General features: G+C 41.4%; 2 protein-coding genes across 12 annotated transcripts; one reads left to right on the forward strand and one right to left on the reverse strand.

Annotated features, from left to right (window-relative positions):
* Nucleotides 1–893: 893 nt before the first annotated feature.
* snx16 (sorting nexin 16) lies at nucleotides 894–14,683 on the reverse strand. 9 transcript variants are annotated; one of them, XM_031872373.1, is made up of 9 exons: nucleotides 14,558–14,683; nucleotides 12,690–13,224; nucleotides 12,340–12,426; nucleotides 9,749–9,897; nucleotides 9,457–9,526; nucleotides 8,620–8,756; nucleotides 8,254–8,370; nucleotides 6,254–6,323; nucleotides 4,457–4,552 (listed from the first exon to the last, which is right to left on the reverse strand). In XM_031872373.1, exons 2-9 carry the CDS (start codon nucleotides 13,074–13,076, stop codon nucleotides 4,541–4,543), a joined length of 1,029 nt encoding a protein of 342 aa, XP_031728233.1. In that variant the 5' UTR covers nucleotides 13,077–13,224; nucleotides 14,558–14,683; the 3' UTR covers nucleotides 4,457–4,540. The 9 variants fall into 9 exon arrangements, 7 of the variants coding, with proteins under 7 accessions (XP_031728231.1, XP_031728233.1, XP_031728229.1 ...); XM_031872375.1 differs by lacking the exon at nucleotides 6,254–6,323 and adding an exon at nucleotides 6,401–6,441 and having other exon boundaries at nucleotides 4,466–4,552; XM_031872376.1 differs by lacking the exon at nucleotides 6,254–6,323 and adding an exon at nucleotides 6,396–6,441 and having other exon boundaries at nucleotides 4,468–4,552.
* A 1,563-nt stretch (nucleotides 14,684–16,246) lies between these two features.
* On the forward strand, nucleotides 16,247–24,628 carry LOC116397162 (leukocyte elastase inhibitor-like). 3 transcript variants are annotated; one of them, XM_031872366.1, is made up of 10 exons: nucleotides 16,247–16,329; nucleotides 16,914–17,101; nucleotides 19,222–19,371; nucleotides 20,227–20,388; nucleotides 21,065–21,182; nucleotides 21,593–21,735; nucleotides 22,728–22,805; nucleotides 23,046–23,135; nucleotides 23,218–23,398; nucleotides 23,570–24,627. In XM_031872366.1, the coding sequence occupies exons 2-10, from the start codon at nucleotides 16,919–16,921 to the stop codon at nucleotides 23,794–23,796; spliced, it is 1,332 nt and encodes a 443-aa protein (XP_031728226.1). In that variant the 5' UTR covers nucleotides 16,247–16,329; nucleotides 16,914–16,918; the 3' UTR covers nucleotides 23,797–24,627. The 3 variants fall into 3 exon arrangements, with proteins under 3 accessions (XP_031728226.1, XP_031728227.1, XP_031728228.1); XM_031872367.1 differs by having other exon boundaries at nucleotides 20,248–20,388; nucleotides 23,570–24,626; XM_031872368.1 differs by lacking the exons at nucleotides 16,247–16,329; nucleotides 16,914–17,101 and adding an exon at nucleotides 18,659–18,725 and having other exon boundaries at nucleotides 23,570–24,628.
* The last annotated feature ends 2,848 nt before the right edge of the window (nucleotides 24,629–27,476 follow it).

Genomic DNA, 27,476 nt, shown 5'->3' on the forward strand with positions numbered 1-27,476 from the left:
GGTTGTCTCATGGCAGCCATAACGGCACCACAACATAATACGCAGTTAGCTGCAGCAGAATGCGAGATTAGCTGTTGACTGACACAGAGGTGCCAAGGCACGCACCCACTCACCCACTAGGCATCACATGATTCTCCAGGCGGAGATAATACATCTCTCAGCCCACTTTTTTAAAATGATGCAATGGGTGAAGTTAGGCTAGGACCTGAGGGCTTTATAATGCCCATCGCTGTGTGAAGTTACACCCATCCCTAGTACAGCGGGGCTTGTACAGTTCATTAGTGATGCACCGATATCTGCATCGGGTCCGATACTGTGCTCATGTACTTGTAAAACCACTCTGGTACAACCACACCCAAAACCACTATGGCAACGTGACATCTGATGAAAATAAAACAATTATTTTGTTAAGTACTTATCCCTCGATATGGATACTATAATGTAAGTACTCGTACCTGGTCTGAATATCGGTATCGGTGCAACCCTACAGTTTATGTTTACCTTATCGCAGTGGCAGGAGAGGGGTAATGTTGGCAGTTCATGGTTCTGGGATCTTCATTCCAGGGATCTAGAGGTCTCATCTGGGTTGGCCAGCCATCAACTTCGAATTGACTCAAAAGACCTGACATGCAGTCATTGACATGGCCAAAAATGTTCATTAATCAATTACCTTTTCCATTCATCAGGATATACATTATAAATACAATGTAAATTGCACATCAAACAATTTGAGTACTGTTTTCTATCTTAACGCATCATTGCATTTACTTTTTAACTGTTCATGATGTTACAATCTCGTGTAACATATACTACGCAGACAGTAAGCATACAGTCCCCTCTCTAGGGACATTTTTAAAGCTTAAAAGATACTATGTTGGCAAAGAAAGAAGATATTTCTGTGATAAGAATTTATTACATTTTGAAAGCATCACACTTTTAAAATGGGCCTTACAGTAACTGTAAACCCACATCATCTCATCACTTATGAGACCTGACAGTTTATTTCACCCAAGCAGAGACTACTAATCTGATTTCATGAAAGCAGACTTTAAATGTGAAGAAGCATACACGTGTATTCAATAGATCATTCCACATTTGATTGTGGGTGAATTCAATATTTATTTCTGATAAACATCTCTGCTGTGACATTTTTTTGTGTCCACAGTATTCATTTCGGACCAGACGTCTCAGTGAATTACCCCCTTTTAAACCCAGGACATTAATAGTGACACCAAAGGTTATTCATTTAAGTCTTTCATAGTGCAACTATAGGTGTATATATGCAACTAAAACTTCATATTGATTCATGTATCATTACAAAAAAAAGTCTTCATTCTATTCCAAGCAACAACATACACATAAGGGTTATTTAAAAGATTGTTTCCATCAGAGGAACAAAGTGGAATTGTTTCATGTTCTGCACAAATCTATAAAGCTATTTAAACACATCAAAAGAAAAGTTAGGTGAAAAATGTTCCAAGGCACTTAGAATTACGCGTGAAGGGAATTTACAGAACAACACATTAACAAAACTCATATACATAAATCAAACATTGACACATTAGATCCAGTTGGAAATCAAGACAGATTCAGTGGTTGAAAAGGCACGTTTCTGTCTCAAACAAATGAAGTAGTAAAAAGCATATCCTAGCAAACGTTATGGGTTGCCATTCATCCATAAAGTGCATCACATAACCTTTTTTTCTAGGTCAAGTGTGAGAGGATTCGATAGAGCTGTGGTTGTTATACACTTCATTAACTCATCATCAAAGAGTGAAAACACACTACAAAATGTGAAACCACTGCCCTTCAAGTGTTTTATATGGCTTTTGGGCCTGGTGACACTCTTTTCTAATACCCGCACCCACCGACCCGCTATAAAAGACAATCTGCACCGCCCGACCTGCAAATTAAGCGTTTATCAACCACCCGACCCGAACGCATACCGCCAACTTTATGCATTATAGTCGCAGAATTGTCAAGACTCTAGCCTGACTCGAGTGCCGCTGCTAACACACTCTTGCTAGTGTCTCAAGATTAGCAACCCTAGATGTAAAAGGTTAGTTCATCCAGACGACAAAATGTTCTCGCCTACTCTTACAGGAATCTAGCATTGCAGATAGTTTTGGTTTTATGTGCAGAGGTCACAGTTACTCATGATGTTACCCTCAGATGGCCCCGTCAAGAGGGAGTATGCGCCGGTAGATGGTGGTTTCACCGTGTCTGTGGATAATCTGTGGATTACTGTTTTTCATGCCATTTTACCAGTACTTTGGGCACCACAAACAAAAATTCCATTGACCTAAATTAGATGAAGATAGAGGCAGAAACATTAGAAGTGGATATATTTAAAGATGCTTGCTGAGAACAGAATTCAATGCCTCCACACAGCTTTCAACACGGAGCCGGCTGAGGCTGCGGCTAGCAGCTAACTGTGCTATAAGCACGAAACAGTGCAGATGACGGCACCAGTGCTGAGAGAGCCAACAGTGTTTACCTAAAAGGGGAACGATCTGGGGCGGGGCGGCATTATCAGCGGTAATTGCCATATGAGCGCAATGCACAGCGGCGGCCATTACTTCGCCAGTGGGGAACAAAAGAGACTGGCGTCCACTAAAATGTATGTCGTAGTGACTCAGTGTCTGTTAACCGTGTTAACTGATGACTTTCAGCTAAGTCCGTCCTTGGTTACTCGTAGTAACTTACTTAAATGGTTGGTGTAGATAATAAACAGATTAGTATATATTTGTTAATTGATTAAAGTAAAATTGAAGGCTATTACAAGGACATTAGGTTAGCTTAGTTGATTTAAGCACACTAACCTTTGCTACGCTACCTAAGCAGCGTTGACTTGGCTGATGTTACTTGTTTCACCACGTTAGACTAACATTAGGCAGCTGATAAGTGCAGGTTGTTCTCGACATCATTGTTAAAAGTAAGTTAATACGGAAAGTAAACTTGAAAGTAGAACATTTTACACTTCCTAGGACAGCTTGCATGCGAGAGACGCCACCGTAGTAATGGTGACTCGTTCACTTCCGGTATTTCCCGGTTTTGTATATATTTTTTTTATCTTCACATTACAAATAGCTGTTTGCTGCTATGTTAATGCACTGAATTCTGTATATAGATAACCGTTAAAATCTATAGTAGATATGACCAAAACCTTCTGCAAGGCCACACACTCGTAGGGGTAAGTAGAAAATGTTTTGTTTTTTTGTTGAATGGGTGAACTGATCCCTCGTTGATACCCATGTTACAACATCTAGGTTGACCTCGAGGAAACTGATGCAAGTCCAGGCTCAGTCTACTCTATTAACAGGCAAGGTGCCAGAAGAGGTTTAGTGTTGTAAATATGTATGGACTTTCCTTAAATTGGCATAAGCAAACTGATGCATGTGTCAGGGGAATGACATTACATTCCTCTAAAAGCAACAATGGACCACATTTCCTTGTCTCTCTCTCTCAATAGAATACATTACAGATTTGATGTATGGTCTCTCACAGGACTTTAGTTCACCAGAAATCTTCCATGGCACTAACACAAGGCGGAGCCGAGGCCTTTAGACGCAAACTGAAAGTGAAAACCCCAAGAAGTATGAATGGGAGTCAATGGCAGTACAAAGCAATGACATGGAAGTACATAAAGTTATCAATCCTCTGTGATACCCACCTGGTTACTGGTGCATATCCTGAGACATCTAATCTATCCAGACTTTTATTTATTCCTATAGTCGCATGGGGGGGGGGGGGGGTGTTTCTCTGGTTTGAGAGGAGGGCCTCTCATCACAAGTGATGAGCCACAACGCACGTCTGCAGAAACTGATGAGGTGATGGTTCAGGTTTTCTGTAGATTGTCATGACTGTGAATGTCTAAGTGATCTTTTTTTTTTGGTCAAGAAGCCAAACTTTGGCTTTGTGACTGCAGGATCAAGTTGATTCAGACTGGCGGCCGCTGTACGAGGTTCAAAAGTAAACGGGAAGGATTGAAAAATCCCCACAAGACAGATCAACTTAGTTTTAGTTTTAAATAAGTGTAGCCATGTAATTCAAGATATAGTTCATATCTTGCACATGTTGAGTGAGGTCTTCAGGATGTCTTCTGTAGGGGCCAGCTAAAATATCCCATGACCCATTGTGTAGGGGGAAATATAAGTGAAACAGGCTGTTGCAGTATGAAGATGTTCCCTTTTAACATTTACACGGATCTTGAGATAACTGCTGCTTCAGATCCATCTCCAAGACTGAAAGGCCAAACAGCAGTAACAAAGTGGAAAGTGAAAAGAGGAAATTGGAGTTGTGGCGGGAGGAAGGAATGATAAGGTAAAGAGGCCAGAAAAACAAACAAGAAGTTATGGAAAAGCACTCAAATATAATGAAGTAGGGGAGGAGGAAATGGAGGGACGAGGAGGAGAGGGGGACCAGTGTTCATTGTTATTCTTCCAGCTTCTGGTGGTGAAGCTGAGTGACCTCAATGACCGGAGGAGAGGCGCTGAGTGGCGGACCACACCAACAGGCGGAGGATCGCAAAGGTTGGACCTCACATCTGCCACTAGAGATAAGGAGGTCACAGCAGAGGAAACTAATTCAGTAATTGACCTATTCAACTCAAATGCAATGCAACATGAGAGCTGTACAACTCAGACAACATGAAGCCAGACAGACAGAGAGGATCAAAGAGGAAACATACAGTGGAGGAGAGATGCTAATACAGCCCAACTTAGGAGCCATCAAGGAGACGCATACTGTAGGGACGTGTTATTAATGCCACGACAACAGCAAGTTACAGGTCGACTGAAAACACAGCAAGGAGACAGGTTTTTACTTCGGATCCTCTTCCATCTCACACTGCATGACATATAACCAGGAGATGTCTGTGTACAGAACTCCACACCGTTTGTGACTAGCCGACTAGCCATGTGTTGAATACATTACTACCAGACAGCTCAAACAGATGGTATAGTCCGTTTTACACATGCTGATTCAAAAGGCAGAATGAGAAGGATTTGTCGGGTTGTGGACGAGCAGGTAGAAGCCAGCCCCAGATTCACTCTTGTTTTGGAACGAGCTTTATCCGCTTGCCTTGCTTATTTCCGGCCTTTTTTTTATAGCTCAGAAACATCCCCAACAGAGCAAAATAAGAAAATCCAGACAGTGTGCAGGGTATCTGCAGATACAACACAACACACTTGTAATGGGTCATAAGTGATGATTGAGAGGGATTATGTTTGGATGAGAACATTTCTTTTTCTCACCCCACTCATTCTGCCTTCAATTAAGGGATTTCCCCTGCATGTCATGAAACCAGATGATGAGAGGAAGAAGCAAGACCTGAAATCCAACAACCTACAATGCCCACATAGTGAGCATACATCACCGTGTGAAAGAGAGGCGCTAACAGCACGTGTTAGTCAAATATGATGCAGGGGAGCAGTGTGGCACAGCCAAAAGGTTCACAGAGCACAGAACACGGCAGTACAATGGATAGACGCCACGGTTGGGAACAAATCATTTTCAGGACAGTTAAATTCAAAAAGGGGAAATACTACGAAAAACTTCACTTTAGTGTCTATTTTAAAATGTATTTTGTGGCCTGAAGCCCTGTTGTCCTTATAAATAACAAGAACCTTTGTAGCAAAAAACATCTTTCTTTCAAGGTTCGTGTCCACAAGGCCACCGAAGTTTAAAGGGACATTTTGTCACATTAAATGTGGATGTCAAATCAGTGTTGATAGTAAATGTAGTCAATTGAAGCAGTACATTCCTCAATGCGTGTTATATTGACCCAGAGTTTGCGGTTTAAAAAAAAAATCCCTTCCTGCATTTGATGCGACAGCTGAAATATGTGAGGATGTTATGGACAAGGACACATTTTACAGTGTTTTTGATGAATCGGATATTCAGGCTGCAGCGGGGATCACACTGAGGAATTAATTGCTTTAATTGACTACATTTACCATGAGCACTGATTGTGATATCCACCTATAAAGGTACCAAATTTCCCTTCAAGACAATTTGTGTAAGAGAAGGTAAGATCTTTTCCTGAAAGTGAAATGACCCCAACCTTGATAAACATCCAATCACATAAAAGATAGGTTCATATTTTTTTCCAATGGAAATCTCAATACAATGCTCACATGTCATATACAGTATATATGGCCAGTGTGGATATTAGGAACAATAAGAGCAACAATTAACTGCACATATGGCATACGAGCATGGTATTAAGACAAGATGTGAAAATAATAGAAACCTGTTCTTTTGCATCCTGATACCACGGAGAAAGGACACCTCCATTCAAGTTAACAGTGGGATGCAGGTTACTGAAAAGAAGAATGTGACAAGACAGTATGCCCGTGTAATGTCAGCCTGAGCTGGCATACAGTATAAAGTACCTCACATGTTATGGGACTCGTTTTTTTTCAGATTGGGGCAGCACTGCTGTGAAATGTGAAGGTCGAAAAAACAAGAAGGGAAGGGAAACATTTATTTTTTTTTAAAAAGCGCACTAACAGGTGTGATTATGATGACAAAAATCGTATTCATATTTTCACTTTCAAAATCAATGGTATCTTTGCAGACGTACATGCCAACAAATCATTTATTTAAAGAACAGATCAGAGACTGATGTGTTGATACAGCCATGTGCAAAGGTTTGTCATTTAGGCCCAAGATTATTAAAGGACAGTTTGGGTTTTGCATTTCTTGACATTAAAAAGCCAGTTACAAATTGGATCAATTACTGGAAATGATCACTGATATCTGGGAATCATGTGGGGATAAAGATACTAGGACATTGGATATCCCGTCAATGGGCAATAAAAAATAATGGGCAATAAAAATATCTAAAGTAACCTTCATAATGCTTTATAATGGATCTGTATGTCTGTAGCAATTGGGATTATTTTGTGGTAAGGACTAATAAATCAATGCAGTGCAAAAAAAGGAAGCTTATAGTTAGTGATGAATCAAAAGAATTGTGATTGGATTAGTGTATCATTTTTAAGATGAGAGGCGGAACTTTTGACAGGTAAATTTGAACATTTAACAGGAGTATTCTCAGATCAGATTACATCATTTTGAGATAAAGTGCTTAAACATTACACAGTTAGGAGGCTTATCAATTAGACCAGCAGGCCCAGGACTCATAACAGGACCAGTATTACTGAACATAACCTGGTATTATGTAAGATAGTAAAAGTCTTGCATTTGCATGTATCTAAGCGTATGTGTAGCAATAACAGCATTTTTTTTTTAAATCAGGACTTTTACTTGTAGCGCAGTATTCTTTCCATTGTGGTATTGCTACTTCTGCTAAGGAAATTAGAATACTTTTCCAATTATAGATGGAAGCAGAGCACAGGGTTTAAATGCATCTATCTTCTTGTGCCTATTTCCTCCTATGTCATTTGATTAGGTAGTAGAGAAAAGTGCACACTGCTTAGGACCGGCCAATCAAGTTCACCACGGTAGACAGTCAATAAGCCATGGTTTAACTGAAGGGAGATCCATGCCTTTGTTTACACATGCTTTACTTCATATTTAGTAAGAAGCCTACAGCTTTTTCACCTGCTCCCTTTTACCATGTTCATTTGGTGTTGGTGCAAATTCAACACATCCTCTATCGGTTTCACATTAAGTGCTTCCTGTGGTTAACGGGGCGTAATCCCTTTACTTCCCTGAAAGGCTTTTTCTGGAAACATCTTCAGGAATAATGGAGTTTCATTAGCAGCAGCTTAGCCCCAAAAAAAACACAAGTGCAACAGTAGAACTCACCAGAAAATAATGTATACTCATCATAATCACTGTAGTTACTGTGCGTGTGTAACATGGAAGAAAATGGATTTGAAACTTAACGGTCACGGGAGGAAAACACGAGTGAAACGGGAGACGTGGGCTTTAGAGACGTGTATTTGTATAAGCAAAGGTCACAGTGCATGGACGCTCCCATAGGGTGATTGATGCAGCATTCAACCGTTGACCAGTTAACTGTGCCCTCGACTCCTGAGCCACTTCCTAAAGCATTAGAACATATATTTTGGGGCTCTCTTTTTGTGGCAGAAAAACACCAAATGGGGAATATCACTGGGCATCATTTGCTCTGTGTAATAGAACCAACCGGAGAATGGGATGGTGGGATTCACTTGAGAATGGGGCCGTGTGAGTTGTGTTTGGTCTCTACATTTGTGGAGTTTTCTGGCGCTGAATCTCATTCACTACTGCGTGTGGTGTGTGTGTGCGCGTGTCCATTACCCAGTGTCGTCAAGCACATCCTGATCAGCCTCTGCAGCGGACGACTCCACATCTGCACTGCTCTCGCTGCCCTGAGCTGACAGATCGCACAGAGACTCGGGGCTCACACACTCGCCACTGGGACGGACAGAGACACACAGAACCAGGTGGTTTTTATTGACTTAGTTACTACGTTTGATGCTATTTTAGAACTTGCGTGTGGACCTCAACGACCACCTCCCTCTGCCTAAGAAGCAGCACATGGTGTGAACCACATGTGCGCCGCTTGTATGTCATTTTTTGTCTTTTGTAGTTTGTACTTTGTTACAACCCTGAATCCCGTTTCTTGTATTGTATGCGTGTGTGTGTGTGTGTGTGTCTACTGACTTGATATGCTTCTGCAGTAGCAGGAGGGCTTGCTCCCTCTCTTGCAACCTCCTCTTCAGGGAGGCGATCTCCTTCTGCTTCTCGAGCAGCTCCTTCTGGAGACGATAGTTGCTCTCCTCCAGAGTCTCACAGAACGCCTGCAGGGAGGCAGTGACGGAGAAAAGATGAACAGAAAATATTTGTTAGGAACAAGGATTGGCGAGCAAATCCTGACAAGCAACAGAGGAGATGACGGGGATAACATTTCTGCATGCAGGATACCTCAACATGGCAGACTCTAAAGCCACTTGTTGAATCTAACAAGTGAAACATGTTCATTGCCTGCTGTGATGTGAGTGAGTTCGTCACTTAATATGATATCCCTGGAAAGTGTAGGGCTGGGTATCGTTTTTATTGCTCAAATACATATAAATAATAGAAAGCTTTGTATTTACTGTAGTCTTAAGACACACACAGAGGAAAAGAGATCTCAAACGGTGATAGGTCAGTCCTAATAGCTCAATAAAACACAATAAAGACAATAAAAACACTGGTGACAGCAGAAATGGATATGGCAGCAAATTAAGATATATAAAAAAGGTCACTTTACAAGAGCTCTCAGGGCCACAACCTTTTTATACCTTTCTCTTTCCAAAGATTCCATCTTAATGTATTTATTTCTGTCTTCTGATCTGCAGTTGGGTGTTTCTTTTCATATCTAATCTAAAATTAAGAAATGTGGTCAAGTAAATATCTAAGAGTCTGAAGAAAAACTACTCTTTAAAGGGCCTTGAAATGACACGGATAACACATACAGTACATGAGCTAACGTGATGTCACATGCGTATGCACACTTACTCTGCTCTCCTCCAGACTATCAAAAGGCCCAGGTGGGTCATCAAGACACAGAAACTCTCTCACTGCCAGGCTGTTGAGGAGAACAAATGAGGTGACATGAATATACTGTATGTGTGTGTGTCTGTGGTTGTTGTTAATGAACGGACCGGTGTGCTCATTAATACAATAAAAAAAGCTTAAATAAAATTGAAGTTGATAGCTCATCAACTATCAGATGACCACGTCGTTTACACAAAAAGGCAAAAATAATTCCATTTTAACAAAAGACTCTCTGCATAATCATGTGACATACCAGTTGGCGATGTCCTTGTGTGCCACCAGGTTTTGCAAAAAAGCCTGTAGTCCCAACTGTCTGTCTTCCAGGAAGTCGCTGTCATAGTTGTCTTTGAACCACCGCTTGGGAGGAAGCGAGAGGCGGAAGCCGGGGAACATCTCCTTCAGCTAGAAGACACACAAACACACACTTATCACATGGTCTCTCTCAAAGAGTTAGTCACAGCCGTTATTGTGAAAGAATACTTTACAGTTGAGGACAATGTGAGGTAAGAGTGGCAAAGAGAAATAGTACATGCTGCTGCTCCCTGAAGCACTCGCGGCACACTTCTGCATTACATGCTGTGATCAACTTGTGAAGTCTGCTGTCCTCCAATCCGTTTCCCTCATCAAATAACCACCTTTTAAAAAGGTATCGCGACTACACACATGTTCAAATTTGATACAAACTTGCATTTCAAGGTCAGATTGCACACAGAATCATTTCTTAGATAAAAGTAGGATCATACATTTCTAATTTGCATGTTATCTCGGTTTGGTTTGAACACGATTCAAGTCTTATGTCACATGCAAAACACTTACAGAGAAGTTCATAGTTTTTTGTAAAACAAGCGGATGGATAGATCTGTGAGAAAAAAAAAAGCTAAGAGCAGCAAATAAAATCAGCATGCCAGATATTTAGCTGGTACCCTTTAGCACTGAGCTCCAAGTGCCCCTCGGTGTGTCTCTACCACCTTCTTTTTTTCTCTATTGAATGCATGAATGTAGAGACGGTGCTCAACAGCAAATAAGATGTGCAGGGCGCTGTGATTCAGTGTGGAGGAAGAGAAATCGCATCATTACACCAAATTGTTACAAAACCTAGGAGGTATGCCTCCACCAACCAGTCAAAATGCAGTTTAGAGACATATCTGTACAAAATGTCATCACTTTATCCTATTAGCTATTTTTGTGAAATTGGCATAATGAGCATATTAATTATTGAGTTTTGTTCAAAAACATGTTTTGTCAGGTCACAGTTATTTTGACCATCGACCACCAAAATCTAACCAGCACACGCCTCTGGCCACGGCTGTCGCCTGGCGCGGAGGCTGTTTCAACTGTGTCGCAAACATGCGTCAACGCCTCTGGAGAACCCTGAAGTAAATTACATTGGCATGGCATTCTCTGCTCGAGAACCGCTCCCAGAGTCTCGGGAGCAGAGAAAGAAAGACATTCATTCCCTCTACGGATAACCCTTGCATCAACCTCCTGCCACATTATGAGATATGACCCTGACGGGAAGAACTGTTGCTTACGCGCCAAACCACACAGCTTCTGGAAATACTGCTCAGTGTGCGTGTGCAATGTTTGACATGAAGACTCAAACTTGTCACAATACCATTATAAATGAACCCCTTGAAAAATGACCAATTGCTGCCTTTGATAAGAACTAGGGCTGACCTCTTCTGCTCATTGTCCTGTGCGGACTGCCTCAGCTGGAGCCTTCAAAGTTAATCACGCCTATTTCCATCGCGATTTACTAAATCCTCAAAACAGATGTAGGCGGTATAGTGGAAGGTGGAATTTTTTTTTATGTGGTCAACTTTGGGAGATACTGTATTGAGAAGAGGCCCTGATGTCAGTTTGCTCAGCAGGAGGTGGGTTCAGTGTCTATGTATACATTGGTGTCTTCACTTGGCAGCCTGAGCCATCTGCACAAACGTACAGTAAAACAATGTTGGGTGAGGTTCCACACCACTAAACATGTAACCGTGCCGCATGCCGAAAACCGGATCAATCATGTGTTCCATGCCTCGTTTAGCTTAATTACATGTCCATGTTTGGCTGTGTGCACAGAGGGCAAGTCCTCTTCAATAACTTCTAGATAAATGCACAAAGGAAAATCATCCACATGTTTGTGCAGACGTGCCACATTGATGGATGCACCTGATGCTGAAACATTTCCTGCCATTTGAATGTATGAATGAGGCCTCAAAAATGACAGTAGGTGGATGACAAAAGACCATTTATCATGGACATTACAGCTGCCTTTTGCGGGAAAAGTCACAAGAATGCTAGAGAAGTCCCCCCTGCCCCTCCTTACCTCTTCCTCCTAACCAGGTGGATCCCATTTCCTGTGTTTCCATTCTTCTTGCCTGGGGTTACTGAATTACTGCATTTCAGTTATAGATTTAATCGCTATTTTACAACCCTATAAAAATATGTATTGCTTGTTTGTTGCAGATATTTAGCATCATCGTTTTTTTCTGTTGCGGGCTCCGTTTTTTTCCATACAATATTATCACATGGCATCACATCCCCTTCTGCTGGCAATATTTCCCCCCCTTTTATAATCTGTGACAAAACGATCCATCCCGAAACCACGAGAGACCTGTTCCCTAGTTGGCTCGGCCCTGTTGGCCATTTGGGAACAGAAGGATTCTTTGTGTAGCTTTAATCACTTCCACACTGCACTCAAAAACAAAAGAAAGCATGCTGAAAGCAATTCTTTGATGGTCATAAACAGCGTCCGCAAGCAGATGATCACTAAATGAAGCTTCATATAGGCCTGAGATTTGGGACTGCCCGTACTTTGCACACACATGTGCGTATGTACATAGAACACACCTTGTCGTTGAGTCTGGAGAAGTCTGTGTACCTTCTAAAAACAACCCAGCTCTCATCGGGAGTCTTCCTGACCAGGACCTTGAATACCTGCAGCAGAGATAAGACAATACACGTGAACTTAAAGCCACATATTATTAAGTAATTGTTGACATTTGACCTTTAATCTCTAGTATTCCTCATGCTGTGTGTTTGTCCTCAGTGAGCATATCTGGTCTCTTTAACCTACATGTCAATATAGGCTAAATAACACAGCATTTCAAATGTAATCAGAGCACTTAGCTGGAAAGTTATGCCACAGATAGACAAGTTCAAAAAGGTTGTCATGACAAGCCCATTTTCTGCTTTCATACCGTGAACTTGGCCCTCTCCTCCATGACCTCATACCCCAGCAAAGTGGGGGTAAAGGGCCTCTCCTCGCCTTGCTGGCTCCCAGCAGGATCCGAAATGGAGCGTGGACAGCTGGAGTACTCGATGGAGGGCTCCAGAGTCCCGTTCACCCTGGCCAGTGTCACAGGGCTGAAGAGGGGTGGTGGTGTCCTGCTCCGACCGCCACTGTCCATGCCGCGGGATTGCCGCCGGGAACCTAATCCTCCGCATCCTCTTCCATGGTCCTCCCCGGCCAAGATGCTGGAGACGCTGCCTAGTGACGAAGCTCGCTGTGGCCGCCTGAGCTTGCTGCTACCTGCTGACAAGGCTCTGTCAAACGGCACGGGGACAGGCACAAAGGGTGATGCCATCTTCCTGAGCTTTGTCCTCCTGCCCCGCCACCGCAGTAGTCAACCAGGCTCTTCACACGGACCTGGCTTTGCTTCAGTGGAAGCTGTGCAATAATGAAGTGAAGCAGTGATGCTCACCGTGGGGGGGCTGACAACGACTCCGAGTACCCTGCACCAAGAAAAAGAAGAGAATAATCCTTATTCCTTTTATTCATCATGATCAAAATGGACTATAAGCCTCCCTAAATACAGGCGGCAAAAATGGGATCCTCAGATTTTCCTTAAACTTCCACCAATGTAGCAGAATCTGTCAGCAAACATTATCCTTAAATGAGGGTGCCAGACTGTGAGGGCAGATGAATTATTGACATGAGCCACATATCATTCATAATTCATGAGTTTGTGCATTATTTGTAAAATGCATGATGGGAAAGGGCCTGTGAAGATCTGTAGATAATTATAGTGAGTCAGATCCTCTTGTCCACTTATTCTCATAGCAGCCTGATTGATTCTAGCAAATGCTGCAAAAAGCCACGATGAGATGAAAGTAAAGAGGAACCTGCAGATATTGATTTCAGCTCAGCCTGAGAGACTGTTGGCCACCTGTCAAACCTGTTTGGATTAATCCAGCATCAGTGGCGCTTACAGAGACCAGCCCTGTGCCTCTGTGTGATTATCTTAATAATTACATGTTAGTACTACACATTGCAATGGGTGTATGGGATGTTAAAATACATATTTCAATGTAAATGTAAGGCCAGAGGACAAAAGAAGAAAAAAAAACAGATGGAAACATTACAGAAGAAAGGCACAAAGGAAGAATTGGTTAAGTTAACAAAATGACACTGATGATATTTAGGCTGCTTACTCCTGACTATATCTATTTTGGTGCGCTTATGAAACATGTAGAAAGAGATGAGACTAGAGCCAGCATGACTACAGAACGATGGCTGGCAAATATCCTGCTTTAACCAACGTTATACTTTTATGTCACGTTTCTTAAGTCAAGCGGCCAATGATGTAGCTAGCGTTTGGTAGGCAAAGTTAGCACGCGAGCTAACCTGAGAGCAATAGATGACGTCTTTTTACTGAGGAGAACGACATCCATTAACAAAATGTGGCAATGTACAAATACCGAATAGGAAGTAACCACCAAGTAAAGCAGCTGCAGCTATCGTCAGCTAGTTATAGTTGCTTACAATTCACATCGGTGCAAAGTGGGTTTACTACAAATAAAGGGGCTGCTTATAATATTAGTTGCACGCCAAATGGAGTAGAAATTCCTAACTGTTGGTCAAAAGCTGTCTTCTATTTTCTACAAGGTATTGCGACAAGGTAACTCTAAATCGATAACATTTTGGACGGCGTTGGCTGTGTGCTCCATACCAGTGGAAGGACCCTGTGATTCAAGGCTATCACGTTACCCTCAAGTTAGCTCGTGAGCTAGGACGGGCAGCCGGTGTGGACAAAGATGACGCATGATGACAACGATGTTCGCTTACCAGGAAGCCAGTATCCGTCCCCTTCAGAAAAGCATTTTTAAACGTATAAAGCCCGATGTCTGGTTGTTCTGTTGCTGTTATTCCACTGCACTATCTCCTCCCCTCCCCTGTTCATGTTACCTCGGTTGAATTCGGACCAAGACAGCTGCAGTGCGCCAAGATAATCAGGTGGGGGCGCTGTAGCATAAATAATATTGAAATGATGCCAGTATCCGTCTTTCTGTGAAGTAGTCAGACGATTCCTTGCTGGATAAAGTCCAGTCTGACCCAAAATGCTACAAATCCCAATGGTTTATCCCTACAATTTATACAGTTTTTTTCATAAAATCAAATACATTCAACTCACTAGATCATAACAATATTTCCTTCCTAAAATTAAAATCTGTTCATCTAATGGGAACAATATTGGCATTAGAGGAAGCAGTGAAATGCAAACTAAATCACATAAAATGATCAGATTATGCAGAACCGTCTAAGCAAATGGAGGCCAGCAGTGTGACTTCACTGGTTTGCACGTCTTTAACCCCAGTACTCCCTCATTCTACTTTTGCCAAACTTACTAAAACAATTTGAAACATATTTTTTATCGATGCATCTCTAAATTTACAAAATGCAAAACAATACAACCACAAACGTGTGCATGCACATATTAAAAAAAATCAAGCAGCCTTATATTTTGTGAGCCACAGGTGAATAGTACCAACATTATATGAGAAATATCTGATAAGAAACTGCACCTGAATTAATAACACAAAGATCTTTGTCATTGATGCCAAATAATATCCCATTGTCAGCATCTCAAGTTTACTTTACCTTTCCAGCCTTTAACAAAGAACAATTTGAACTCTATTCTGTGATGCCACAACATCCGCACCTGCAATGATAGCAGGACTTATGAGCTCTGAACCCGAATGCATCTAAATCCAGTTTGATGTGCTTGATACATTTCATTATTCACAGTGCAGCTGATCAGAAATGTATTAATGACATTTCTATTGTGATGTTTCTAAAGGTTATTCCTATATATACTGTAGACCGCACCATGTCTTTATCTCAGCACCATCCCTCCATCTATCCATGACCTTTTATGCCTCTGTGCAGCCGTGGCTGGAGGCATTATGTTTTGGGTTGTCCACCCGACTGTCTGGTCCATTCTCGTGAACATGACATCGCAAGAGCGCCTGGGGGGAAATTCTTAAAATTTGGCACAAAAATCCACCTGGACTCAAGGATGAACCATAGACTGTAAATAAAAAGGGATGAACTGATTAGCTCTTGGAGGTCAAAGGTCACTATGAACTTGTGTCCGTGCCATTTTCGTAAACGCAACATCTCAGGTACGCCTTGAGGAGATTTCTTCAAATTTCAAACATTCACATGTACTCAATGATGAACTTTGACAATTTCACACAAATGTGTCATGGTATAAAATGATGAAGTGATGACATTTCGTCAGACAGGGATGTAAACTGCAACATGACTGGTTGGTGGAGGCTTACAACCTGCGAGGTAGTATTTCTAGTATGGTGTGTGTCTGTGGTTAGCAGACTCTCACAAAGCAAACCCATTGCCACAAGACATGTGCCAAAATTATGATATGGGTGTGTCTTTTACTGATGGGTGTGATTTCTAGATAATTTCTCAAGCTGCAGCCAGACATACTTGAGCTTGGGTGTGTCAAATAAAATAACACTGATGGTTCAAACAGAACACGTCTTTCTTTCACTGAATCGTTCCCGATCACTTGTTGCCTTGAAGAAGAGTCTCTGTCAGTAAGTACAGTATGTGCCTTATTGTGATTTGATTTTGATGAGAGCAATAGTTAATAATATTACCCTGTTTTAGTAACAGTTCATGACTTTTTACCTAGTTTCCAAAGGTAACAGTGGTCGAGCAGTGATAAGCAATATCTGTGTGAGTTCTACTGTGTTTGGTGACATTTCACTTTTGTTTAAGAATCTGAATCAATTTAGAATAATCAGTGAGTGAAAAGATTAAGGGACAGGAAGAATGAGGATTTGTCTACACGTGTCTGGGGAAGTGAGAGTATTGTTGGAGGATGCTGCCAACTTCTAAACTAAAAACAATACAAAAGTATTTAAAGGAATCCAGAAGCTGCTTATGTTGTACAACTGTAAACGATTTAAGCCAAGAGGCCGAAGACTTTCAAATTCATGAAAACCATAATATGGATTCAGTAGCGTCTCTGAAACACCACTCATGTGGTCCCTGAGCATCCGCGTAAAAAGCGCAAGAATGCAGACAAAGAACTATTCTTGTGGCTGGAAAAAGGTTTTCAGATAAAAGATATGCTACGGTTTATAGTGCGATGAGTAATGCTCCTGCTCTGTAACAGACACAATGGCGACATCCACCTCATCCAAGACATCCAAGGCCAACACCACCTTCTCTCTGGCCTTGTTCAAAAAGCTGAGTGATGACGACAAGACGGCGAATATCTTCTACTCCCCTTTCAGCATTTCTTCAGCCCTGGCTATGGTGATGCTGGGGGCCAGGGGCAACACAGCCACACAGATGTCAGAGGTACAGTATACACACACTTTAACAGTTTAAAATGAACAGTAAAAAGTTTCAGTTCTCAGGTTAACACACCCATCTGGAAGTGTTTGTACAGGCATGCATTCAAAAGTCATTGCAAGTCAGTGGATCTGATTCATCATGGTGTTGGAATTTGGCAACTATATTATTAAAGGAGAAAGGCATGGGTTCAGGTTTACCTTTGTAATGTAAACAAGTTCTCTTAATGTATTGAAAGAAGAGGCATCATCCAAGAAATATTAAAAACATGAGTAAATGATTCAGACCCAGAAATGTATAAGAGGTGAGAGGGTTTTGGCCAGATTTTGCGATGGAAAACTTTGACCTCATTGTCTTGCAGAGTGGGTGTGGCAGGAGAAAGTGTTTGGACATGCATATATTACTCATTCTGTCTCCCAGCGTCAGCAGGGATCTGTTCTATTCTGCCTCGGATTACAGGGAGAGGAGTAGTTCCTCTGTGTCGTAGACTGTGGAGGCTGAAATCTTCCCCACCGAGAGAAGGCCGGAGAGCACGCTCCACTGTTGTTTTACAGTAGAGTTGCTTCTTAATAAATCTACCATATACTGGTTTACAATTAAAAGTATTTAATCCTACTGAAGCTAATACAATTACAGAATGAAGTACACTACTAACAGAATATATAATAATATGATCCGCGCGGAAAAGCTATTCACTCGCGACTCAGCCTGAAAACACGGATGTTTCCACGCTGAGAGCCAAGCAAGAAGAGAGCGAATAGCCCTTCCAGCACTTCCTCATACAGTTTGAAATCCCCCCCTTTTGTCCATCTCAATTCCTATTGGCTAATTTCGGTTGCCTCCTCCTGGCGTCAGGCTTCCGAAAACCCTCGCGCGTACCCGCAAATGTCTGTCTAGAAGTCTGACTTTCCCTTGGCTATTCTTCACACTTTAATACATTCAATGACTGTCTTTTATGGCTTAACACTCCTACGATAAACATTCTATATAAAGATAAGGATTTGCAACTTTTGGCAAAAACCTTCACAAGTTTCACAAACAAATATAAAGGTGCTACAAATTCTACTAAGATACACTTCTAACTACAAAACACTTCTAACTACAAATTCTAAAACACTTAAAATTATGAATCTTCTAATTATGTATTCCAAAACACTGACTGCACTCTCAGACTTTCACAAAAAAATCTTGAAGATTTTCATGTAAACAAATGCTGAATGATACTAAGATGACTGGGCTGATGGGATATGTGCCGCCAAAGAGAACAAAACAGAGACGTGTGATATTGTAACTTTAAGTTCATTTTGCTGTTATTAGAGAGCTGCAGGGATGACACAATTTTTTTGGGCCAATCCGGAAGTTAGCGTCGCAACGGTTCCCTCACAATAAGCCAGTGGGAGTTTAGGTAAAAGCTTCAAAATTCTCGAGATGGGTATTCACTGACTTATTATATCTCATAGAACAAAACATTAAAGTCTGTTCAGCTTGTGTTAACAGCAGGCCTTGTTTCAGGCATTTAACCAAAAACATATTTAAAAAACCTATTGTCTTCTAAACGAGAGACCCGGAAGTGCAAAAATGCTGACTCAGTCTCGGGTTTAAACTTCTAAACATATGTTCTTCTACTTTGGTAACATTTTTGACTGACTATAACTTTTACAGCATGGAATTGCTACTCTTACTTAAGTAAAAGATGTGAATACTTTATGACTGAGGGAATTAGACAACTTGAAGACTGGAATGACTCCAGAATAAAAAACGTGTATTAAAGCTGCGGGATGTCGGGATGTCGATGGAGTAACAATTCAGTCAGATGTGAAGTTGTCGATGTTGGCAGTTGAGGATGAACATGCGATGGAATTTCACTGGGAAGGGTTTCTGACTTTGTTGTTAGCAGAAGAGCATCATCAGTTAATGTGTACATGCATGCCTTTGTTTGTATGTGGGACTCAGCATGAGGCTGTACAGAGGTTTATTTTCTCTAGCCAGTCGCCAGAGACTTCAGATGGATATAGTTAACCTATGCATCAATTTGCCCTGCCACACACACACACACACACACACACAAACTATCACCTTTACAGTGATCCTATACTGATGAGAGAAACTCCCATTTGCACCCACAGGTCCTTCGCTTCACTGAGGCAGAGCAACCGAAGCAGGCGGAAGAAGAGCCGATGCAAACGCAGTCGGCGATGCACTCGCAGATGCAGACACGGATGCAGTTGCGGACACAGATACAGCGCACCAGCAGACTGCCTCAGTACCTGGTCAAGGTGGTAACAAAGCCAGAATTAAAGGCATAATTAATGATTCGGCTTAGTGGTGTCATCGGGTGAGGAAAACTGAGATTTTGGTATTCACACTTCATTTCCCACTGCTTTGCTCGCTAATCGTATTGTACTGCATCTTTTAAAATACAATTTAGAAATATAAAGTGTACTGTGAAGCTTTAAAAAGCAAAACAAGCTGAGTTATGAACAGGTGGAGAATTTGGTGATTTGACAAAGCAACAAAAGCACTCCATCCTAAAATGTCTTTGGTCCACTTTAAATAAGACGGTGTAAAACAACATACTAGTGAGCAACTGGGTGTGTAACTGCGAAAAAAACCCCGTCCACATGGGTTATTTATTATTTCACAATAATGTTCATGATGTGATGGCTTTTGTTTGGTCTGTTTTTGCCTTTTTCCATATTCTTTCCAAAAGGTGCTGTGGGTCTCATAAAGAGAAATTTAACTTCTGAAAACTTCCGGGTCGTGGGAGGTTTTGACGAAAGTCATTCAAATTACAGTAAATGATGAGAACAATGACACCAAAACCATCCATTTTATATTCCCTTCACTGGGCAGCATTCCATGCGGCACAGACAAATTGAGAAACAATTGCATTGGCCTACAGCATGGATTCATGACATGAATGACATCAATTTTTTCCTGCTTTGGTAATGTTTAAACACCCAACACAGCGTTTGCAAACTGTATATGGAGCACCAGGGTTTAATGATGATATTGGTGTCTATTCTCATTATTTAAGAGGTAAGCTGACCACTAGGTCAATAGTCCATATTAACATAATACAAAGTTATCTTCCATCTATCACTGGCTCAGTGTATCTTTGTAACACGCAGGTCTTCTCTGGCTGTTCGCAGTGCCTGAAACCCAAGAATGGTGAAGACGATGTCCATGCTAGCTTTTCCCAACTGCTGAGTGAGCTCAACAAAAAAGACGCTCCATATGCCCTCAGCCTTGCCAACAGGCTGTATGGGGAGCAGTCCTACCAGTTTATTGAGGTGTGTGTATGTGAGCCTGTTTTGCTCAGCATGAGTTATTTATTTGGTAAGAAAGTGAACTGCAACCCTGTAAATGTGCACCCTAATTTCTAGTTAGCTGAATCCAATTGCTTCTCGAGGTTCAACACATCCAATTGCTAACTGTATGAGACAATGGACCCTTTGCTAAGCCCCGCCCCCCTCTGCTACTCCGTCAAGCTCTCAGAGCTACCATGGAGCCCACACTGTCACTAACTGCACTCACTGAGTAAATATCAACAATTATTTTGGAGAAAAAAGCTATCTCAGAGAGAAGCAGACCAAAGGGAAACGTTTGCATTAGAGTCTATGGAGCAGAGCCGGATAGTTGTCGGACACTGGTCGGGGCTGGCTGCTGATGAGCTATGGTTGACCAGTCGGTGCTCTAGGGCGGGTCTTAGCAATGGGTCAGTTACATAACCAGCTCTCAGAAAATCATACTCAATAAGGGCTTTTAACACTCCATTCATGTTGGCTTTATTTCAAAATCAGAGATTAACAAATCCATTATTAGTTCAAAGATCTGAAAACTGTGAATATACAAATGAAACTCATGCAAATGACCTAGTATTCCTTGAAATATTTCTTCCTTGTGGATTGGTTAATGTGAGTATCTAATTGTGGTGTGAGTGTTCAAATGTGCTGTTTTTGCTTCCAGGATTTCTTATCAGAAACCAGAAAGCACTACAACGCTGAGCTGGAGTCTGTGGACTTCAAAACCAAGGCAGAGGACGCCAGGGTCAACATCAATAGCTGGGTGGAGAAGGAGACGCAAGGTAGATCTCACACAAACTCATCAGCACATTACATAGATTGGGAACTACATGGCCCCTTTCCAAGCCCTCTCCTTCTTATGAAAAAAAAGAGAGAGTACATGATACTGTAGGTGCACACCCGGGTTTTGTGTTGATGTGTACAAGTTCTTTGACCCATCTTTACTTTACGTTTTGTGTCCTTTGGTTATGTAATATTTCTTTTCTTTTTAATTATAAAACAATTCTACCTGATTCTATATTTGAGCCTGCTGTTCCTTGTGCATCTCTTGTTTTTCTTCTTCAAGTGGTGTTAGTACTTCTAGAAGTTGTGGTGGAATAAGAAATCAAATTTTCCTGAGCTCTGGATGAAAACATTGCTAGTCCGTGTCTCTGTCTTAATAATGATGTCTTTGCTCAATACTGACCACCAGGAAAAATCAAGGACTTGCTGAAGAAGGATATAGTGGACGGCACAACCATGCTGGTCTTGGTCAATGCCATCTACTTCAAAGGCAACTGGGACAAAAAGTTCAAGGAGGATTCTACTGTTGATGCTCAGTTTAAAATCAACAAGGTAATGCTACACAAAGTCTGAAGAAAAGAAATTAGCATGTCTTGCAAAAAATGTTAAGACATCAGGCTTCCATCGTAATAATTAAAGTGTTTATTTAAAACTATGATATCAGAAGAATCATAAACTGGACCTTTTGATGTGATGATAACGAGGGATGGGTACCAACACACGCTATTAAATGGGCCCCGGTGCTAAATTCTTAAAGACCAGAGTAGTGATAAGCTCCCACCTTATCAGTTCTTTTATCGGTACTTTTCAACGTTTTGGTGGAAGCTAATATATCATCACACTGCAGCTCGCATCTCCTCTGCTCTCTCTGTGGGGGCTGAGCTCCTCCAACTGACGATTGCTACGACAGCTATGCTCGTTACTGTAAGTGCAATAAAACAACAGCGAGTAAAAAGCCAATACTTTCTCAATACATCTGTTCAACAAGCATGAACATGTAAATATAAGTAGTTTCTCATCAACCGCCGCTCCCAATAACAGAAGCCGTCTGTCTGTAGTCTGTCGAGCTTAGTTTGTTTTTGTGAACTTCTCTGCCGGCTGAGACAAAGCAGCCCTCCTCAGGACAGAGGACAGGAGGAGTGACTGATACTGACTGATGTTTGTGTTCTTCATTCTTTATAAACGCTACTCAGGAATGTTGTTTCATTTATTGACATTTTAGATTTGTTTCCAGTGAGATATCAATGACTTTATATCGGGACTTTGCTGCTGTAAACATTATTGTTGCGGGTAGAAACAACATTTAGTTATGTTTAAAATGTATATAAATTCCAATCATGTTATGAATGTATTCTTTTTTTAAAATCATATACAAATCTTAAAAGCAATTATTTAGTTGTGAAAAAGAACCAATTAGAGTCTTGATAAAGAACTGAACCAATAAGGAGTATCACTAAGAGTTGTATCGATAAAATCCTAACGATACCCATTCCTAATGATGACTCAACAAGAAAAGGGCTTGTTCTGTTTGCTGCTTTCTTTAGAATGACACGAAGTCGGTGAAGATGATGTGCCAGAAAAGTAAATTCCGTCTCGCCTCCATTCCTGAGGCCAACTGCCAGGTAATGTCCGTGTTTTTCATCAGTGTGGTTTTGCCCATGTCTGTTTGTCTGCTATGCAATCTGATATTTGGGGGATTTGAGATTTTTTTTTAAATACAGTGAATGGATTTACCACAATTGATTCCATTTTGACTATTGTTCCATCTATCAGACTTAGGTTTTTGAAGATATGTCCATTCCTGTAACTAATCAGATTATCTTCAAATGAAATGAAAAGAAAAACATAATGTGTTTGGACAGATCCTAGAGATGCTCTATGAAGGGAAGGAGCTAAGCATGCTCATCTTCCTTCCCGATGAGATAGAGGACGACACAACAGGCTTGGAGAAGGTGGGACACGTATACACACACAAAAAAACAAATGCACAATTTTAAACGGACCAATTAATAATTCATATTGCACCCACACTAGCTGGAGAGGGAGCTGACCTATGAGAAATTTGTGGAGTGGACTCGTTCAGACATGATGGGTCAAACTGAGGTTGAGGTGAAGCTGCCTCGCTTCAAGATGGAGGAGACGTATAACTTGAAAGATGTTCTGACCAGCATGGGCATGGTGGACGCTTTTGATGTCACAAGGAGTGACTTTTCCGGTGAGAAACACCATAAATGTATAATTATTCTAAGAGCACAGCATATCTGAACAGAAAGAGCACCACTTCCCATACAGAAAGATGTCTTTCAAAACCCAAAATGTCGCACTTGAAATTTAAACAAAAACCTGACATCGGAAATAAAATGGACTCTCTCTCCTCTGCTGACAGGCATGTCCCCAGCAAACGACCTGGTGCTGTCAAAAGTCGTCCACAAGGCTTTCGTGGAGGTCAACGAGGAGGGAACGGAGGCTGCTGCTGCCACTGCTGCTATCCTGACGGAACGCGCTATAATGATTCCTGCCACATTCATCGCAGACCACCCCTTCCTCTTCTTCATCCGACATAACCCCACTATGAGCGTTCTCTTTGCGGGCCGATACTGCTCCCCCGAGTGAGAACTACTGTACGCCCTGCAGACATGGGAGGATTATGAGACAATGGGTCCCTGAGCACAGACATGTAAAGGGCACCGACCCCATTCTACGTGAGAACGAGAGCCACAGATAAAAAAAAAAAAAAAGAGACATATTTTTGATAATTTACATCTTTGTCTTTGTGGTCGTATCCTGTCTCTTGGTTGTTCTGGGTCTCGTTTTTGGTCATTTCGCAACTCTGTGTATATTCGCGTCTCTTTTTGATAGTTTTCTGTCATTTTTTGGTCCTTTTATGTCCTTTTGTGACTTCCCAACAAAAATTCTAGTAGAAACTTCAAACAGATCTGTGCAGAGTAGCCTTCTTCACTAATCCGTCCATGCCTGTAGAGCACAGTGAGGGGAGGGATGTATCTATTGAAGCTACTCTATATGGCTATGATGCTAAAAGGTATTGCTGGAAGAAATGGAGAATCACTGTTCTAGAATGTGTGTGTAAATTCTTATCATTGTTCCTGTCCAATATTTTCAAGACCCGGGTTTTGCTAGAGAGCCTTTGAAAAGAAACTGCTGTATGGTACTAGATCAAATAAAAGTGCATGTTGGAGCTTGGTGGGGTTAAATCTTGTTCATATCTTTTTGTGCATGCATTTTAACCAATGACTCTGTGTTTGTCCACCTTCTGTTTGTCATCCTGCACAAATGTGACTGTGATCCACATCATACACACTGCACCTTTACATTACATTCATCCTCCCATCCATTCATCTGTCACAAAATGGAAAGTTTTGTAGTTGTTTGCGCAAGTCTGTTCTCTGCAGGTGTGTAGCACCTCTAGTTCTAAGCAATGATAGCAATAGAGACAATACTAATACAAACAGCTAACTAGGTTCGGGGAGCGGTATGCCTTGAGTAACTCATGAGAGGAGTTGGTATTGAGTTAAACTGTTGACAGTTTTATTGCCTTACAACAAAACTTGTACAATACTGCACTTTGTATATAGAACATTGAAATAAAAATAGAGCTTGTTAAAGTACCAAATAGAATAGAAAAAAACAAAGAATAAGCCCTTTGAGTGGAAATCTTCAAAGCATGCTCCTTTAAATGAAGGAGTTTGAGATTCAAAGAGTTCAGTTCCTTGTCTTTGTGTGTTGAGTGTACGAGTCATCGTGTACATCTTGTAGTGTGTACGTGTTCTTATCTGGTGTCTCAATGGTTGAATGAATCTTGTCAGACATCTTCTGTGGGCAGATCCTACAGTAGGCCACACCGCTTCCACGACCATCCACAGTCTCATGGGGCCGGGCTCGCCAATAAGGAATCCTTCAGATTCTATTTGAAAAAAAACACCCAACCCACACAAATAAGTTATTCTCGTCTCTTTCTGTTTCGAACAGAATTGTGTCTGCTGGTTGTCAGTTACTGATTTTTGGACTCATCTGCCTAGTAGGTTTCATTATTTCTTCATTAATGGCACTGTTTATCATTCCTCTGCTCCCCATGTCTCTAAGCACTTGGGTAAATCCAGTGTACCTTTTTGCCCCAACCATGACAGTAACTTCTCCCATGTGCGGTTGGTATAAAGTTCTAACAAAACATTTAATGTAAGTTATATAAAGTTAGAGGCTTTGCACAGATTGTTTGGATTGTTGATTTTTCATCAATGCCCATGTTGTAGTTGCCATTTGCAAAACAACAGCTGATCCATGAAAAATATATAACAAAATACGTATACATTGATGTTATTGGATCTTGCTAACAAGTCTCAGTGGTCCATGCTTTACCAGTGCCTACAGAATTTGCTGGTTTCACTGGTAAAGCTGCCCTGTGGTGGCAGAGAGGGAGGGGGAACTTTTGATTTATCCAGTTAATTCAAGCACTAGTTGCTGTGCGCACCAGCGACCACCAAGGCCATTAAGGCCTACACATGTGAGCAGTCCAGACTGCCCCAGTACAGTGAGTGAACACAGTGATGCGAGCGAGTGAAAGCTGAGCCCTGCATTTCTGCTCCTCATAGAGCACAATAACCATTTTAATGTAACATAGTGGAACTTAGCGTGGAGGCAACCCTGTTTCCAAAAGTCATCAATTTCAATTACTGTGTTCCTTTTTAATTCCCATATCCCCACTGAGTTGAAGAGCAAGATTTCCACACACCGGATCAGAATCGCATTACGTGAGGTTTACATTGATTTTCACTAAAACAAGACGTTTTTCACGTTATAATAACATATTTTCGATTTTCCTGTTTTGTTTTCAATGACTGAAAGGAAACCAATTTGCCTCAGAGTAGATTTATTCATGATCTTAATGGTATTAGGAAATGTTGGATTTTCACCAGCAGCAACTTAACACGACTCCTATAGAGCTGTAATTGTAACAGAATCCCTGCACAGCTACCGTCTTCCTCAGTTGCGCTGCTTCCAGCACAGCTTGTTTTAAGTAGAGCATTTATCCAATCAGATTTCACCTCTATGCTGTCTCTAGGTAAAAACAATCTGCCCGGAGGCCTTCAGATTTACAAGTGAATCCCTTTGCAGTTTAAGTAAATGGGGATGATATTGTTGATTGTCATGGTCTTCAACCAATCAGATCTTTAGTTTGACATGTTGGGCGTATTCTTTGACGTGCAAGAGCTTCTAGCTGGCCTACAAGTACGTCAGCATTAACGTGCAGCTTGATTGGTCAGTGGCCTAGCGTGACTGTTGTGAATCTAGCTAGCAGAAGCTTGTAGTAGTAAGAGTTAAAGATATGTAAGAAGTTTCTACGTGACATTACATTTCTAGTGTTTGGCGGTGACAATCCCAATATCTACTGCCTCTGTCGAGCGGACATTTTCAGCCCTCAAATGCATTAAAACGTATTCAAGAAACACAACTGGGGAGGCTCGACTGTCATCACTGGCGTCCATGAATCGAGAAGGACTTCTTACTGGAACTGAACCGATGTACTGTACAACCGTGTCATTGAACTCTTTGTAATCAAAGAAAGGAGGATATACTTTGTCTTTAAGTGAACTGCTTTTGTTTTTTACATCTGCAGTAGCGTTACTACTACTGTTTCTATCGTGTCGTTTTTATGATATGGTTAATATGGTTCCCTCTGATGTGAATAATATTTGAATGGCCCGTGCTCTTCAGTGTGTGGAGGAATGCGTGTTTTAGCACCGCAGTTTTGCTGGAATGTGCAGAGGACTGTTGAATCGTTATTTGGGTTTTATGTTATTCAACCTGCTTTGTTGTCATATATATATATATATATGTATATATATATATATATACACACACACGTGACTGGCTCTTGTCATTGTGTTACGAAATACATTGATTTTGAGTATATGCATTGTCCGTAAGCATCCCGTCATGAGGTTATTCGGAGGTGGTTCTAATGAAGCTCTAGCGTAAGTTCAGACAGGAAGACTATACTCTCGCATGCCTAAGCCCATAGCTTATTTACCATACATCTGCCATCACTCCTCATGCAGGCACACTCATTATTTCCTGGCTGTTATTGTTCGGGGCTGTCAATCATATCAGCTGTCTAGATCAGCTGGTCTCTCTAGCCAATAGCACAACGACACAGGACATTGTTAGCCCATCTGGCTGCTGTCTCTATTAAATATGATTGTGTCTCTACCTTCAGTTCGTTCAAGCTGCTGTTGCGCAACCCTCCACCTCCCCATCTCCGCCCAATCTTCGCAGAT

Source organism: Anarrhichthys ocellatus, unplaced genomic scaffold (assembly GCF_004355925.1).
Source record: "Anarrhichthys ocellatus isolate YVR2014 unplaced genomic scaffold, GSC_Weel_1.0 scaffold63, whole genome shotgun sequence".
Taxonomy (NCBI): domain Eukaryota; kingdom Metazoa; phylum Chordata; class Actinopteri; order Perciformes; family Anarhichadidae; genus Anarrhichthys; species Anarrhichthys ocellatus.

Excerpts from the sequence above, each read along its gene's own strand:
- LOC116397162 (XM_031872366.1), top strand. The coding sequence starts at position 16,919 with ATGGCGACATCCACCTCATCCAAGACATCCAAGGCCAACACCACCTTC. Across the intron at positions 20,389-21,064 it reads AGTCCTACCAGTTTATTGAG|GATTTCTTATCAGAAACCAG; the intron begins GTGTGTGTATGT and ends TTTTGCTTCCAG. Across the intron at positions 23,136-23,217 it reads ACACAACAGGCTTGGAGAAG|CTGGAGAGGGAGCTGACCTA; the intron begins GTGGGACACGTA and ends CACCCACACTAG.
- snx16 (XM_031872369.1), bottom strand. The coding sequence starts at position 13,076 with ATGGCATCACCCTTTGTGCCTGTCCCCGTGCCGTTTGACAGAGCCTTG. Across the intron at positions 12,427-12,689 it reads AGGAGAGGGCCAAGTTCACG|GTATTCAAGGTCCTGGTCAG; the intron begins GTATGAAAGCAG and ends TCTCTGCTGCAG. Across the intron at positions 9,898-12,339 it reads TCTCCAGACTCAACGACAAG|CTGAAGGAGATGTTCCCCGG; the intron begins GTGTGTTCTATG and ends TGTGTCTTCTAG.